This window comes from Vulpes lagopus, chromosome 10 (assembly GCF_018345385.1).
Source record: "Vulpes lagopus strain Blue_001 chromosome 10, ASM1834538v1, whole genome shotgun sequence".
Classification (NCBI taxonomy): Eukaryota; Metazoa; Chordata; class Mammalia; order Carnivora; family Canidae; genus Vulpes; species Vulpes lagopus.
The window spans coordinates 39312496-39329411 of NC_054833.1; the positions used below are offsets into that span (position 1 = coordinate 39312496).

General features: G+C 47.2%; 1 protein-coding gene across 5 annotated transcripts in view; it reads right to left on the minus strand.

Moving 5' to 3' along the window:
- The window catches only part of GRIK4 (glutamate ionotropic receptor kainate type subunit 4), a 424573-nt gene that overhangs the window by 3128 nt on the left and 404529 nt on the right, over window positions 1-16916 (minus strand). For all 5 annotated transcript variants that reach the window (XM_041769772.1, XM_041769768.1, XM_041769770.1 and 2 more), the window contains one exon: window positions 2970-3088. In XM_041769772.1, coding sequence (XP_041625706.1) covers window positions 2970-3088 — 119 coding nt within the window. The remainder of the gene's footprint in view (window positions 1-2969; window positions 3089-16916) is intronic.

The window sequence follows — 16916 nt, forward strand, 5'->3', positions numbered from 1 at the left end:
AAAGTTGTTAAGAGAGTAAATCCTGAGCGTCCTCAACACAAGGAGAAAACTAGTTCTCCTTCTTTTCTTTTCGTGGTACCTGTATAAGATGACAGATGCTAGCTGAATCTACAGTGGTGATCATTTCACAATGTATGTAAGTCAGATCATTATCCTGAATGCCTTAAACTTACCCAGTAATGGATGTCAATTACTTATCAATAAAACTGGAAAAAAGCACATTAGCATTTCTGTAGCCAAACGCACATACCTTTAGACTGAGGGAGATAAAGACCATCAACACTACATTAGGCTCAGACCTGTGCAAGTCTTGCCACCAAGGGCTTTTTTGCCTCAGCTGTATGAAATACTTGGTACTTTCCAAGCTTTTTCGGTTTCAGAATTGTGGGTAAAGAATCATGAACCTGTGCGGCTGCTACTTCGACCATACCCATTTCACAGACGTGGAAACAGAGGCTCAGAGGAGTTGTGTGCCTTGTGAAAAATTACTCGACTCATCAATAGCTGGTCCAGAATTTGAACCTAAACCTCATCTACTCCAAAGCATATGTACGCTCTGTTTAGTTCTCTACTCTGTGCTGGGAAGGACACTTTCCTAGCCTATGATGGGAGAAGAAACCTGGGCTTTCGTGATCTTTCTTCCAGTTTTCCAGTTCTGTCAACACGACTGTTGCTCTACCATAAGCCAAACAGCTAATGAAGCCTTTACTCTTCATGTTAGCTCTTGGAAGTCCTCACTGAAGTTTTTAAGACACATCCAGACCTTGCTTGAACTCCTGAGAATAACCGAATGTGCACAAATCCTCTAGTTGAAGCAGCTGCAGAGAAGTAGTATCACCTAATGGGAGGATGTGGCCTGTTTAGACCTGTTACTAAGAAAGACTCTGGGCAAGTCCCTTAATATCTCTGTGCTTCCAGTAATAACTTTAACAGCCAAAACAATACCACCTGCCTAATCTATGACATGTGACCAGACATACAGTTTATTGGCTGTCAACTATGTATCAAGCACTGCGCTTTGCAGAGAAACAGAGATAGAAGTGGACACAGTCCCAACTTTTAGGCACTGCAGTGTTTGACAGAAAAATCATTGCAACACAGTGTGTATGTGCTTGATGTATAGGTTGCGATGGTGCTGGAAAAGAGGCCAAATGATCGACTCCTCTTGTCCACGGAAGAAGGCAGGATAACTGGGGAAAGTTTCGCAGGGAAAGAAACACCTGAATTGAGCCTTATGGAACGAGTAAGTGGCACTACTATTTTAGGAGTGGACACAGGGAGAAAGCTAGTAGAGCTGGAGGGAGAAGCAGGAGGGGAACCAAGAAAGCTTCATGTCAGGCAAGGCAAGGGAGGAGAGAGCTTTTGGAAGGAACTGTCCACTTCCAGAAGGGCACACTGATGTACAAGAAGGCCCAATGGGTTACCTTTGGTTTTGTCCATTGGGAGGGTTTAGACCTCTTAACAGTGACCTTTTAGTGCAGGAGTGGGGAGGAGCCAGACTGCCCTATGTTGAGGACTGGATGGGAGGTCAGGAAATGGAGATAGCAGATCACATTGGTTTGGAGGAGGGGAAGGACAGCCCAAGAGCAATAATAGTAACACTGCTATTGTTTCACGGCTTTTTGTTATTTTGTTTAAGGAGGCTCTATGCCCAGCATGGCGCCCAACATGGGGCTCGAACTCATGACCCTGAGATCAAGACCTGAGCTGAGATCAAGAGTTGGATGCTTAACTGACTGAGCCCCCCAGACTCCCCAAGACTGCTATTATTTGAAATTAGCAGATAGACTTGAGCATAATTTTAGATTGTGGCGAGAGAGCAGGAAGCAAAAATAAAGGGGAGAAAAAAGGAAAACCCCAGAATAGCCAAGGGAAGAGGGACCAAGGCAGAAGCAGAGGGATGCCCAGAAGCATCTGCTGTGGCTGCAGGGGTGGCTTTAGCTATGGGTCAAGTACTAAGGGGGGGGGGAATAATTTGGGGCTAGCCAGTCCTGATTTCATGACGGGGTGGGAGGTAAAATTAGCCTTTATGCATGAAGGGGCAAAAGGATGTGAGGAGCGGGTGAGGGTTTGGAAGTCCTAGCGGGTATGGGAAAGAAGCTGAACACAGAAAAATAAAAGGACCGGAAGGCAGTGCTGTACTGAGGCCCGGCCTGAGGCTGGACTCCACGGACGGAGGGGCTCGTGTGCACTCACGTCCTGCTATGAGCTGTTTCTCCAACATCAATTAAGGGAAGAGGCTTACGAAGATCCAGAGTTGAGAGGTTGAGACAGGAACTAAGTACTTTAAAAACTGAATGATGCAATCAGCACGTAAAGATCATTGCCCCTTCTCTGAGGCAGATCGGAGACAGAACAGGATCCAGTCTTCTTCCTTCTATTCAGACTTTTTGGTCTGTGTGAAATTTATATTAACCCAGTTTCTGAGCCACAGGTTTGGAGAATTAAGCTTATTCAAGATCCCTGAGAAGGGAGATGGACTTCTTGGCCTTACATGAATTGGGATATCTCTAAACATCTTTTACCAGTTAGGCAAAAACATCCTGAAGATGGAAGAACCAAAGTCATTGCCTGCACTGGTAGCCTGGTATTTGGCCTGTCTTTTTCTTTTCTTTTTTTTTTTTCTTTTTTACATACTACATTGCCTAAATGTAGGCATTGCTAAATTATAGTTGTATAAGATTTTGTTGTGTGTAAAACATTCATCACGTATTTATTTGCTGGGCTGTTTTGGAAAAATAATCTGAAGCTCAGGGGTTAAGAGCACTTTCTGTGGCTGCATAATCAGTAAGTGATGAAGCATTATTAACCCAGATCTCTTGCCCTTGGGACTGGGATTCTTTCCAGTGTACTGTCCCATGGGTGCTCCACCCTCTTATGGGATCTCACAGGGTTTTGTCTGAAATGACATTTGTAGGTGCGTGATCCCACCTACCAACGCTATAGGTCGTACCCCTTTGAAGGTTTACCTCAGTAGCTTCTGAGTGCCGGAGAGTCCATAAAAACTCCAACATAGCCATAAAAATGGCCACGATTAAGCCACAAATAAGAACCACAAAGATTCCACCAATATTCTCCATTCCCAGTCCTGTAAGAAAGTGAGAGCAAATAAAAAATAATGTAAGAGGGCTACCAGACACAATCATTCTACTGAAATGCTGAAAGCCATTTAAACAACCAGAACTTGAGGCTTGTAGATGCTTTACACACATATTCCTTGCACGGGATATAATTATTCTTTTGCAAAAAATGTGGCATAGCTGCAGTAGAAGAGGAGAGGGGGGATCTAGTTGCAAAAGGAGGAGACTGGTAAGAAGCCTCCAAATAGCCTTCTGGGGTGGGAGGTGAGTGGCATTTTAAGAAAAGGGTCAGGGTGGCTCAGTTGGTTAAGCCTCTGACTCTTGGTTTCAGCTCAGGTCATGATCTCAGGGTCGTGAGATCGAGCCCTGCATCAGGCTCTGTTCTCAGCATAGAATCTGCTTGGGATTCTCCCTCCCTCTCCCTCTGCCTCTCCCTTGTTTGCTCTCTTTTTCTAAAAAATATAAATAAATATTAAAAAAAAAAAAACAAAAGAGTCCGTGAACATTTGATTTAGAGACATGATACCAAAATACCTACAAATTCTAGACGCTCCATAAAAAATTTAGTCAATCTATAAGACTGGGTTTGCTGGATATAAAGTAGTTGTTTAACCCAACTTTGGATAGAAAAAATTCCACTTATGTATCTGTGTCAACAGGTTACTAAAATACTTTAGACACTTAAAACTTTTTTTTTTTCATCCCTCCAGACCAGTGGTTGCCATCAGAACCACCTGGGAGGCTTATTCAAAATACAGATTCCTGGTCCTCACACCAGACCTCTTGAATTCATATCTCTGGAGATGGGGCCCAGGAATCTGCATTTTAAAATACATTTCACAGGTGATTCTTTTCCAGCCAGGCCTAAAATTAGTTTGCAGATTAGTATTTTTTGAAGCAATATACAGGACTGTGTTCCTTGAAGTCAGGCATAGTTTCCAACTGTATCGTCACTGCCTAGCATGATACCTGGCGTATCTTATATACTTGGTAAATATTTGTCGGCTGTTATGGTTGTTCATTTCTACAGTGTCATTGAGTTTGGCTAAATAACTAGATGCTTCATTTGGGATCTGAGAGACCCAAACTTTTGGGCAGTGTCATAAGCCCATGAGACCCTCATTCAACAGGGGCCACAATCAAATCAAAAAACATCTTTTATCCAGGAAAATGCCAAGAGGATAGCTTACACCCTGTGCTATTCCAGAACCCTTGCACGTTTGAGTGTCTTTTTAATCAATAGCGGGACATGGGGCTACGTCAGTGTCGGGGAAAGCCAGCCTCACACACCACTGTGAGACGAGCTTAGTTCAGGAGCAGAAATCGGACACTATTTTCTGCACCTTGGAAAGCTGGAGTAATAGCCCTGCTTAGCCATTTCAGGATGCCTTGGGTCCCCTTGCACAAAGCCTCAAGTGGATGTCCGTTGCTTTTTTGATTTGTTTTTATAACAGCCAAGCCCGGTGCAGGGCTGGCCTATGCTGATCATCTGCTACCATGGCTCACATCACAAATGCATCAAAAGAGCTCTGTACTTTGGTCAGCAGGTCTACATGGTTGACTTTTGTGCAAATACGGATCCTCTATTTTAAATAACCAAAAATAGGAGAATATTTAAAAACTCAATCCTAAGGGAAGGCATACAGGGTTTGGAGAAAATTTCTGCTTTCCAGGAGGGAGGTGCTTGGGCTTCATGAGAACACCTGCCCCTCTAACCTGCAATCATTGGGGCAGAAAGTTTTTGACCATGGGAACATCATGAACCATGTGAATGGGGCAGACACAAAGGACACTTGAGAAAGGGGCAGCACAGAGGACCTGGCTGAGGTGTTCTGGAGCCTGCTCCAGCAGCAGGTTTATGGGTATTGGGATGTGCATCTGAGCATCATGGATGAACTAGGTTCTCCAGCTGGCCCCTGCAGAGAAGGCTGGCTGGAGGGCCTCGGTGAAGGGGAAGTGACCAAGGATGCCCACCTGTCCTGGTAAATGGAGTCCCCAAGTGACTGCTAAAGTACTATAAGACTCTCTGATCTCTTTGGGATATTTCTGCCTGATATAGGAATAAAAGACCAGGATTCCCCTGAAAGGCCTCAACCTCCCCCTCTTATTTTTGCAGAGGGGTTGTTTTGTCCTCTCTGCGGGGCCAGTTCTGGCATCTGGACTCTAGTGGCTTCTCCTGCCTCTCTCAGCATCACCCTGACCCTCCCGACATGTACTCACATGCTTCCCTTTCTTAAAGAAAAATAAGAAGCCCTCCTTCCCTCTCCATTCTGTCTAGTGAACTCCCCTTCTCTTTCCTTCCTTCCCTGGCCAAGCTTTTTGAAACAGTTGTCTATATCAGAACTATTTTAAGACATTTTAAAGCCCTTAAAACGCATACATTTGGAGGCCCCAGCTCACATAAAAGCAAGTACAAGAAAATGCACCCACATCTTATGTTAAGTGCATTTTTAAAATTTTGCTTGTGATGTGACTGAGTAGCAAGCAACAGTTAATTTATAATTGGCTGTGATTTCTCAGCAATCGTTGTGCATATAAGGGAATGTTTGCAAAAGGAGAAAAATCTAACCAAAAAATTGTTTCTAAATGTAATGAAGTTTTTATGAATATTAAATTTAAAAATTAATGAAGTTGAAACAATGTTACATTTTGGAGATATTTAATTAAACATGTCTTAATTTAATTTTGCAGTTTCTTTTTTTGCATTTTGAAGCTAATACATTTTTTCAGACCTCAGACATAATTTTGGATGCTTGAAAAGCTTTTAGGCCCAAGGTATCTGAAGAAGAAAATGGTTCTATCTGAATTCACTTTTATTTTTCCTATTCACTCATCACTCCATGTAATTTTGTCTTGTGCCGTTAAAACCACCCACACTGAGGTCACCAACAAACATTACGTTTCTAACCTATTGGAAAATTTCCAGTCCTCATCTTAAGTGACCTCTTGTAGCACTTGGCATTGCCAACCACACTCCCTACTTGGCTTTTTATAAAGACATCGCTCTCTTGCAACCTCCTCAATGTCTTTGCTTGCTCTAAGGCACATTTTCTCTTCATTTCCCTGAATTTGGTCTCCTGCCTCTCCTTCCTGCTCTGGCTGGTACCAAGTCCTGCCAGTTTTACCTCCTACATACTTTTCAATTTCTGACCTTTCTCTCTCTATCCCTATGACCACTTCCCTGGTTCAAGTTCAGGCTCCCACCATCTCTTGCTTGGACTATTTCAGTAGCCTTGGAAATGATGCCCTGCTCATAGCTGTATAACTCAACTCTACCCTCCACTGGGTTTGCCTGAGTGATCTTTCCAAAAAGCAAAATCTAACTGCAACACATCTCTAGTAACTGTTCACAGTTCCCAGCACACAGCATTGTTGTTCTTACCGTCTGTACCTTTACTCCTGTTAGCACCTCTGCCTGGAGCCCACCGTCACTCCCCAGACACACACTGGGTTAACCTGAACCTTTCCTGTAAGACTTAGCTGAGTGATCACTTCCTCCAGGCTGCCTTCTGTGATCTTACTGGCTCTGTCAGCTATCCTGCTTTGGTGTTTCACTGATAATACACTGGGAATCATTCTAACATTGCATGAAATAATACCCTAGTTTAATTTGCTGTATCTGGATTTCCCACCAGACCAGGAATTCCCTGAGGCAGATGATCCAGGTCTTGTTCAACTCTCTAACCCCACAATCATGGTGCCTGGCCCATAATACGAGCCCAATAAATGTTTGTGGAAAGAATGAACAGAAAGTAAGAGGATAAAGACCTCTCAGATGTAGAAGCCCGCATTATCAGAAGCTTCGGAGCCATACTGTGAAATGTATTTGTTCGTAATTAAATTTTGCTTGAAATAACAGTAAAGCGTGACAGCCCCTGTCGGGTGCTCGCGGCCTGGTCACAGAGGCAGATGGCCCAGACTGCACAGGAGTGCCTGGCCAAAGTGGAACCAAACACTGACTAATCCACAGTGTGGACCAACCGTCCTAGGTTCCCCAGCAGGTGCAAGGGCATGGGGGAGGGTTATAAACAGACAGGTGATAGGTGCTGGGATAAGTCTGATCAGAGCAGGGAAAGCTTCTCAGAGGAGCTGAGGTTTTAACAGGATGCGTGGAGAAAGCATGAGTCACTGAAACACCCCCCGGTCTTGCTTTCCCAGCGTCTAGTGTTTCAGGGCCAGCATGTTAATCATGGCTGTTGGCTCCAGTGTGCTGATTCCTGGCTGGGCGGCCTCCCCGCCCAGGAGTGAGGTTTGTATATACCACCGGTGCCTTTAGGAACTTACTGGAAAGTGGAAGCAAGAATAGATTGCTGGCAGAGTCAGAGTTGAGAAACAGATGGAGTGGGAGAAGGCAGCGAGCGCTAGGAGAGCTCAGCGGTTCTACTTAACACTGTCATCACGCTCCTAAAGTCAAAAGCCTTCCACGGCACACAGCCTCTCCTGGGGCATGGACCCCCTCGGCCCCTGCAAGGGGGAGCCCGCTAATCACTGTCCCTTCTCTTCAGCCAGACCACACAGGAGCCACCTCGACAGATGGCTTTCATACCGAGAGTCTCTTGACGCTTGAGTCTCTGAGCCTCAGCTGGGTCCCAGCAATAAGACCGAATCCAGTGAGACCCAATCGAACTCCCCTTGCAAACTCTGGGTTGATGAAACACTAACTCTGGTGTCACTCATAGCTTATCCACGAATAGATAAATTACAGTTGATAAATGCAAACGAACAACTTTTCCTGGCTCTCGACCTAGAGAGGGGACTGGTAAGCTGGAAGGGAGCACCTCTGAAGACATGTAAATTTTGACCCAACTGCTCTGCCTTTCGGTTCTGACCTGAAAGTAATCATTTTTTGGATTCGGGGGCATGGCTACCCTTGCATATCTCCTGATGGCACAGTGAGATGCAGGGCAACTCCTTTTGAACAAGGAAAGGGTGGGTAGGTCTAGCCCGGGAGGCAAAGAGGCAGAGGTCACGAGTGCCACGGACGTAGGTACAGAAAGAAAAGAGACTGGCATCACAATCCCATCAAGGGGGAGTGTATTTATTCTCAGACGATGGTCAACTCATCTTTCTTGAGAAGCTTCCCTAAGCTGAGCACTATGCTATGTGCTGAAGCTATGCAGTGTTGCACACTGAACATACTTGACTAGCACACGAAGTCTGACCAAAATGACGTTCGAGCACTTTCTATTTCAGAGGCACATTCACCTACATTCATGAAAATACAATTAAACCATCTCCACAGACTTATTTATTGTAAATAGCAATTTCACGAGACCATGTGCGAGCTGACCTGTATGCCCTTCCCAGAAAATACGAAGTGACTCATCAGGTTTGCACAGCCGAGGCCTGGAACAGTAAGCGTGCCATTTACTCTTCCTGTGACATTCATTGACTAGACCTAGCAGAGTCTGGAGACAGTGATGAAAGCAGAGCGGGCAAACAGACACGACACAGAAGAGGGATGGAAGAGGCATCTGATAAATCTTGCAATTTATCAAAACACAAGCTCGGGAGAGGCACTTTGCAATTTATCAAAATACGAGCTCGAGCGCCTCATTTTTAAAAACATTTGCTATCTCATTCAATTATCATTAAAAACACTGTAAAGAAGGCCCACTGTCGGCATTTTACGGTGGAAAAAACAGGAATTCAGGAAAGTGAAGTTGCCCAAATTTTCACAGCTGAGATGTGAAATCTAGATAAATCTCACTGCCCAGCTCATGTTCTTTATAAAAATAAAGCTGACCTTTATGACTGCTTCCTATGAGCAAGATTACCAGGCTAAACATTTTAATTTAATCCCTGTGAAATCAGCACCATTTTTACCTCCATTTCTCTGACAAGGAAACCAAGGTACTGGAGTTGGGTGACTTGCCCGTGGTCCCCCTCCAGCCAGCAGGAAGTGCCAGATCCGAACTGAGCCAGAGCCTACGTCCCTACCCCTATCCCACACTGCCCCTCCCTGGAGCAAGGCTTCCTCATGCTACAGGGATGGGATTACAGAACTCAAACCAGCACTCTGAGGACTGGATTCTGGGGCCCCTCCTCCCACCCAGAGGGACTGGGAAAGAGGGTCCCATGTACGGGCGATGAGTCCACTTACAAAATTCCCTTCTCTCCTTAACAATATTGCATCAAGTGTTTGAATCGATGCGTTATTGACGTAACCGTGGCTCAGTATCCATACAAAGTTGGGCTGCAGACTTTATAATTGCTGACCTCCTTTGATGAAGACACACTGGGCCACCATTTGCCTCTGTTCCTGATCATGCTTTCTGGCCTCCCCTGGGAGTTTCTCCGACTCTCAGCAATCAATCTGATTTGATTAGGGAGAGGCTTCCTCTGCAAGCATCCCTCTGAGACACTATCTAAAGTCCCATATTCGGGTTTCCAGTCTTGGCTCTCTCCAGAGAAACCAGAGAACCGGGATAATCAGGCTGGGCCCCCTGAGAAGAGAGAGAGAGAGAAGAAAACAGCCCCAGATTCCACCCCCCCACCCATCGCTCACCCCCGACTCTCTCTAAGATGTCTCACACTTTCATTCCCACCGTGCCAGACAGCAAACTTCCTGTTCTCTAAGGATTTGGTGAGTCAATACCACTGGCCTCTTTTCCATCCTTGAAAGGGGACCCTGATTTTCACAGCCTGGTGGTGTATTTATGTTCCTTTGAAGCCCGATCGTGAGCTTGTGTTCTTCAAGATAAAGGTATTTAATTTCCTTGGAATTTACCGACTACCTTTTTGTCCGACAATTGTTCTGCAAAGCCTTCAGTAACCCAATCCCCTTGAATTGGGGTGCTGGCATTTGTGAGAGGCTAACGAGATTTCTTTTTATAGGGGCTGAGTGAGAGAATAAATAAAATAAGTGTTACTGAAAAGAAAGGGCAGGAGGAAATGAAAGAGCTTGGAGTCAAGCCTTCCACACACTCTACCATTTCACCTTTTAGCTATGGATGAAGGTAGATGGTCACCAAGCTACAGGCAGGGAAAGAAACCAGGGAGGTAGAGCAAAGGGGTAATGTTGTGGTTCTTACTAGAGCCAAGGGAGGCCTAGCAAAATGACTCAGCATTGGTGGCACCATCCCAATGTTAAGAGTTCTTCTCTGGAACTTGGCAGTGATGTCTGAACCGTAATACTGGATTAGAAGTAGGGGTAGCACCGGATCCCTTTCTTTGAAATTTCTCGCATTTTAATAGGATAACAAAGTGGAGAAGGATTATGTTAGCTACTGCGCACTGGCTGGTACACGCTGCAGATCTTCCTCGACTTAGGATGGGGTTATGTCCCAGTAAACTCATTGACAGTGGAAAATACCCTAAGTGGAAAATGCACTTAATACACTTAAACTACTGAACATGATGGCTTAGGCTAGCCCACCCGACACGGGCTTGGGACACAGACACTAGCCTATGGTTGGGGAAAATCGTGTCACACTAAGCCTAGTTTGTAACAAAGTGCTGACTGTCGTGTCATTGGTCGAACACTGTGTTGCAAGTGAACGCTGGAACAGCTGTATGGCTGTATGGGTACAGAAGGGCTGTCAGCGTTATCGGTTGTTGACGCTGGTCATCTTGGGGTGACCAGGAGCTCTGTGGCTGCCCAGCATCACAGGAGGGGATCATCCTGCACATGGCCAGCCTGGGAAAAGATCCAAATCCCAAATTCCAAGTACACTGTATACTCAACGTATATTGCTTGTGCACCATCACAAAATCGAAGAAATTTGTCAGGGACCAGCTGTACTTGAAAGCAAAGTGCCTACAGCCACTGTCGGTTTCAGAAAGTCTCCGACCAAAGGATCTTCCTCACAGTTCCCTTCACCTCCATCCCTCTCTGCCTGTTCCATTCTCCTCCTTCCTTTGGGTGCCTGTGAAAGCCACGGACTCACACCACGAAAAGAAAGATCACCTAGCAGCTGCTTTGGAAAGCAAATTAATACGACTGCCCTTTGTTCGGTTTGAGGCACACACACACAAAAGGTTCTTGTGGTTCCCTTCCTGGCAACCATTTAAAGACTTAAAGGAAGAGATCTTTCAGGTCACGCAGGTCCCGTCCTTCTGCCACAGGAGGGGCTCCCTTGAGCAGTAAGTCACATTCCGTGAAGTCTGATGGCTAATTTGCCAGAGAGAGGCCGAGCAATGGTGCCTCTCGTTCCAAGCTAGTGCTTCTTGCTTGGCTTGGAGGAGGTGACGCGGACTTTCGCTTGGCTGGGAAGCCTTCTCGCCTCTCTGAGTAATGTTTGCTTGGGCTTTGGCCATGGCAGCAATGGGGCCACTGCATTAAACTGGCACGAGCTGCCGTGGCTGGGATGGGAGCCGAAGCCCTGGCTCTTATGGTGATTTGCATAGTCCCAGACACGGAGGGCCCTTTGGACGTGCCTACGTATTAATACAGCTCATCCTTCTCTTCCAAGGGACAGCTGCACTGAGGCAAGTTGACTCAGGCTAGTTGATAGAACCCTAGCACCCTCTGAAGCATTTGGGACCTGGGCAGGATGACTTCGCTATTTATTTTTCCCTTTCATCTGCTCCATTCTCTTTTCTGTGCCAGGGAACATTTGGTCCCCAAGTGCAGAGTAGAGCCTCCTGTTATTACCTCCCATCTTCCCTGGGAGCCTGAACTCCCCGTCTCCCTGGGAACCTCTCCATCCCTCCTGAGCTCTGGGGTCAGATCAGTCCTCCTCAGCCTCTGCAGACTTGGGCAGGGTTTTTGAAGCCAATCACTCAGCAAAAATTCTAACTTTTCTACAAACTACCCAATGTCTACCTCAAGCTCCCGTTTCCACCTGATTGCCAAAAATATAGAGACTTCTCAGTCATTTCAGGTTTAAATTCAGCTAAATGCAGTGTTTCCTCTGTTCTTGCTTTACCCCTGGATATATTTCGGGTCTGGGGAGAGGAGGGAGATTATGTGTCATGGAGGTGGGTTAGGTGTCAGGTCTTCATTGCTGGATTCCACTTAAGATTTCCAATGCTTGTAGGACTTAGGGACACATAGGCCTGTCTCTGGACCCTCCCTGCCCTGGGTCACCAAGTCCCACCTCTCATGCCCCCTCTTCACCTTCGCATGACACCTATTTCTGGGGCTTTCCAAACTCCAGAAGCAAGCAAATATCTCTTCACCTCTTAGAATCCCCGACTAATGTAGAAGTTCTATCTGCTATTGTCTTGTGTCCCAGCAGGGCACAAAGCTCCTTCTCAGGGACCCTCCACATTCAAATATATCTTTTTTTTTTTTTTAATCTAGTTTGCAGACCAGGTGGCCTGGGTCTTCTATTATTTCTCTACTCTCTAACTTCTAGTGCCAGCTTCATGCCAAGTTTCCTTTAGGTATTAGCCTTCTGTATTGCAAAATACTCTTCTGGCAAATCAAAAACCTTGACTTCTAAGAATACTGTCTCTGCTGAGTTGTAAGAACTGTTGGAACTTAAAGTCAGTAATTTGATTCTTTGTTCCTTCAAGGGCAAGGACTGTCCCCGGAGACCACGCATGCCAGTGACAGTTCAGAATTCCATCGCCAGCACCTGCTTTCATCATGCCACATCTTAGCCCAGCACCTCTGAAGTCTGTAGCCAACACTCTTGAACCTAGTTCAGGGTGCTATTGGTGTGCCAAGGCATAGGCAATGCTCTGGGATGTTTATGGAGCATCTTCCTGGGACACCAATTTTACTTAGAGTTGAGGTGGAGAAAGCATTCTTACAGTAAATAAACATGCCTATGTTATGTCGTTAAGTTGCAAAATTCATATGTGTTTTTAGGATAAAACAGAAGACCAAGGACATTCCAAGCATGGTGGGCTGTTTTAGACTATGCCCCCAGACCCCCAAGAGTGTAGGCTTGGTCTCTGCTGCTATTAATTCCTTCCATGGAAAAACTTGGGACATGGTCGTTTGCAGTCCAAATGCCTCCACCTACTTTTCAATGATCTCTGAACTCCAACCTCATCCTACTTATTCAAACCGATTTCTGATTTCTATGCTCTACACCATTCCCAAAGCAGTGAGTCCTGATAGATGCTTCAAGGTTCAGGCCAAATGTCCCTAAAGTCTTCTTTGACTGTTGCTCAGAATTAATCACTTCCTCCCCTGGGCTTCATAAACACTTCCTTTATGTTCGTGTAAAGCATTCCTACAGTGCAACCGTTGTAGTGATGATTTGTGCCTCTCTCTAGGTTCTAAACCTCTTGAGGACGGGCCATGTCTTAGTCCTTTTCATACCCTCAGAGCCCCCAGCACAGTGCCTGATCTGAGGTGGGTTACAACGTATGTTGGATGCAATGGAGCTACGGGAACACTTTCTATGCCACCAGCCGGGGTGTCAGGGTTCCTGCTCGGGAGACAGCAGACACAGGAAGCGATACCAGTCTGCAGGTCCTTGAGATGACTGCCTACTCCATTCATTCATTCATTCATTCATTCACTCATTTGTTCATTTGTTCATTTTTTCAACAAACACAGATGTCAGATGATAATGCTGGTTACTGAAATACAAAAATAGATAAGACACAGTCTCTGTGTTTGAGTTTTTTATAGACTATGGGGGACTGATGTCAACAGATGCAAAACAGACATCATAAGTGTTGATTTTACAAGAGCCATCTAGACTTGGGGAGCATGTGATGAGTGGGCATACCTGCGGCTGTGGACACTGTTCAGACCTCTCGCTGTGCCTTGATTGTCCCTTTAGGCCTACATTTGGGGATAAAATTAGTTCTCATTTCCTTTGTGCTAGTCACTTTTGCAGAGGGTTTATTTAACATGATTTTCGATCTTCACGATAGCCCTGGGAGGTGACATGATTATTATCATCTCTATTTCCCAGAGAAGGAAACTGAGGCTCAGAGACATTTCCTAGTGTGTGTAACAAGGTCATTTATGGGGTGGTGTCCATTCAAACCAATGCCCATGATCCTGAACCCTATAGAAACTTCCCGAGGTAGGAGAACCAGTCTAGTGGCTGATGGTAGAACAAAGAGGCAGGCAGAAGAATAAAAGTCTGATGAGCTCCCTTCTTGGGGTCGGGGGTGGGGGGGAGAGGGGGGAAGGGCGAGACAAAGTCCACTGGACTTCAGGTGACACCTAGAGTGGGAGAGAGATGATCTAGACCAGGGACCGCGGAAGGCAACAGTAAGGCACTCAGATCCTGTATCATCCCCGCACTAACCAATTTTGCTGCCCTCCAACTGTTTCTCTAAAGGATTAGCAGGATGCATACATAAACAAAGCAAAAGACACACGTGCACAAAAAAGGAAGGCCCTGGGGCTGGGTTTAGGGGACAGGGATGAAAGGGGAAACTGGAAACAGAGGAGCAACTGAGCAGTGAGCCTCAAGGGGAAGTGTGCTCCAAGAGATCAAACGGGGATCTGAGTTACAAACCCAGGGAAAGCTGGGGAAGCCCACAGCTAGTGGGAAGTAGGACAGGAGGGAGAGGCATAGCTGACACAGCCTGCCACTGGCCTGGGGGGGCAATGCAGGAGTCTGTGGGGGTGGGGGGTGGGCTGCACCATCTGAGCCCTTGCCCCTGGCCCCTCCTGCTGTGATCCAGCCACCCTCATCAACATCCATGGGGTCAGCTGCTCAGAGGCAGGAATGACTTGGCGGAGTGGAGAGCTCAGGGGTGAAGTTGCTCACGCAGGTCACCGAAGCACAGTTTCATTGGGCATTTTGCTAATGTGACCCAGGAGAACACTGCCAGTGGGAGCTTTGGACAAATACCAGCCAGTAGCTTCAGTCACACCCCCCACAAATATTTACCGGGTCTCTGCTATGTGCGGGGCTCTGTAGGAGAAGCGAGGGACCTAGAAACAAATGAGACTGGTCCCCTGGCTGAGGTCCATGGCTGAGGAGCCATCTGCCAAACAGAGGAGACCAGGAGCTGCCAGGTAGTGCGTTTGGTGCTTGTCCACAGGCACAGAAGGCACCAGACCCACTGGGGAAGGGTGGGGTGGAGGGGGATGAAGGGCTTCTAGGAAGAGAAATACCTGGACATTTCACTAATCTGTCAGGTGGAATCAAGGTCCTTCTGTTCTGGGGCCCAGATCCACTTGTGTTTCTACTTTAGATTATTCCAGATCAAAAGCCACTACCATTCCCTCCACCTGCTTGGTCAGATGGCTTTCTTTCCCATCCCTCTGAAGTTCCTTGTTATCACAGAACAACATTAGCAGATGTTAACTTATCAATTATCTCACTTTGTTTTGACTATTCCAAGGCCAGATTCAGATTGTTTTTAATTCATGTGTCCTTTTGGGGGAGGGGGTGGTGCAGGAGCATTTTGCAACCGACACCTTCCCCAGTACAAACCCTCTGTACAGCTCAGCTCTTGCCTTGGGAATCTTGCTCTGCTCTCCCTGCACCTCACAGACTCCCCATCCCCCTGCACCACAGAGTCCCCCGCACAGAGCCCCCCTCCCCCCTGCACGGCACAGAGCCCCGGTCCCCCCTGCACCGCACAGAGCCCCCGTCCCCCCTGCACCGCACAGAGCCTCCGTCCCCCCATCACCGCACAGAGCCCCCCTCCCCCCTGCACCGCACAGAGCCTCCACCTCCCCTGCACCGCACAGAGCCCCTGTCCCCCCAGCACCGTACAGAGCCCCCGCCCCCCTGCACTGCACAGAGCCCGTGTCCCCCTGCACTGCACAGAGCCCCGGTCCCCCCTGCACCGCACAGAGCCCCCGCCCCCCCGCACCGCACAGAACCTGTGTCTCCCTGCACCGCACAGAGCCCACGTCCCCCCTGCACCGCACAGAGCCTCCGCCTCCCCTGCACCGCAAAGAGCCCCTCTCCCCCCTGCACCGCATAAAGCCCCCGCCTCCCTGCACCGCACAGAACCCGCGTCCCCCCTGCATCGCACAGAGCTCCCGCCCCCCTGCACCGCACAGAACCCGTGTCCCCCCTGCACCGCACAGAACTCGTGTCCTTCCTGCACCGCACAAAGCCCCCGCCGCCTCAGCACCGCAGAGAGTCCCCACGCACCCACCCCAGCATGGATTTCTGCTGCATCTTCCTCAAGGTGTCATCGCCTGCAATACCCGCTCTGACCCTCCCCACCTGCTCAGGTTCTGAACATCTTCAGCATCTACTTCAGTCTACCGAATGCACAAAAGGTTGCTGATACCCTCATTTCTTTTCTTCTAAACAGAGTGAGTCTCCTCCACACCTGATCTTTGGGGAGTGGAGAGCCAAGACGTGTGTGGCCCCCTGGGTTCCTGCGAGGGAAGGGGCAGCACTTCCTCCAAACTACAAAGGGCCATTAAAGTACCCATAGGTCCATATTCCCGAGACCTTTCCCTGCAGGACAGAGATCCACATAGAGACACTTGGAAACACAAAGTCACTCATTCACTGTCTCATCACAGATAATCATTCACGCTGAGCAGAGAGGGAAGGAAGTACATGGTATTATTCATTTCTTTCCTCCGCTGCCTTCCTAGGGGACAGCGTGTGTAGGTAAATTTGTTACATATTTTAGCAAGACTGCAATAGATTACTAGTGTGACCATATGATTTATTGTCCAAACCAGGACATTATGAGACTTAAAGGGGGTTCTAAAAATAACTAATAGGCATTAAACTGATCTACAACAGATGTAGCCTGGGACTATCCTGAGCAAACCTGCTACAAAAAAATCCTGGGTGCTCAGGGACCCTCAACACTCCTCAATCACACATATCCGTCAGTGACTGTTTTCTATCCAGTGTGATTTAAACTCCATTCATTCACTCATTCATTCATTCAATAAAATATCCATGTGCCAGGCCCTGAGGGCAGCCCTGCAAAAAAGACAAACCCTGCCCTCATGAAGCATACATTCTGATAGAAGAGATGGAAAGT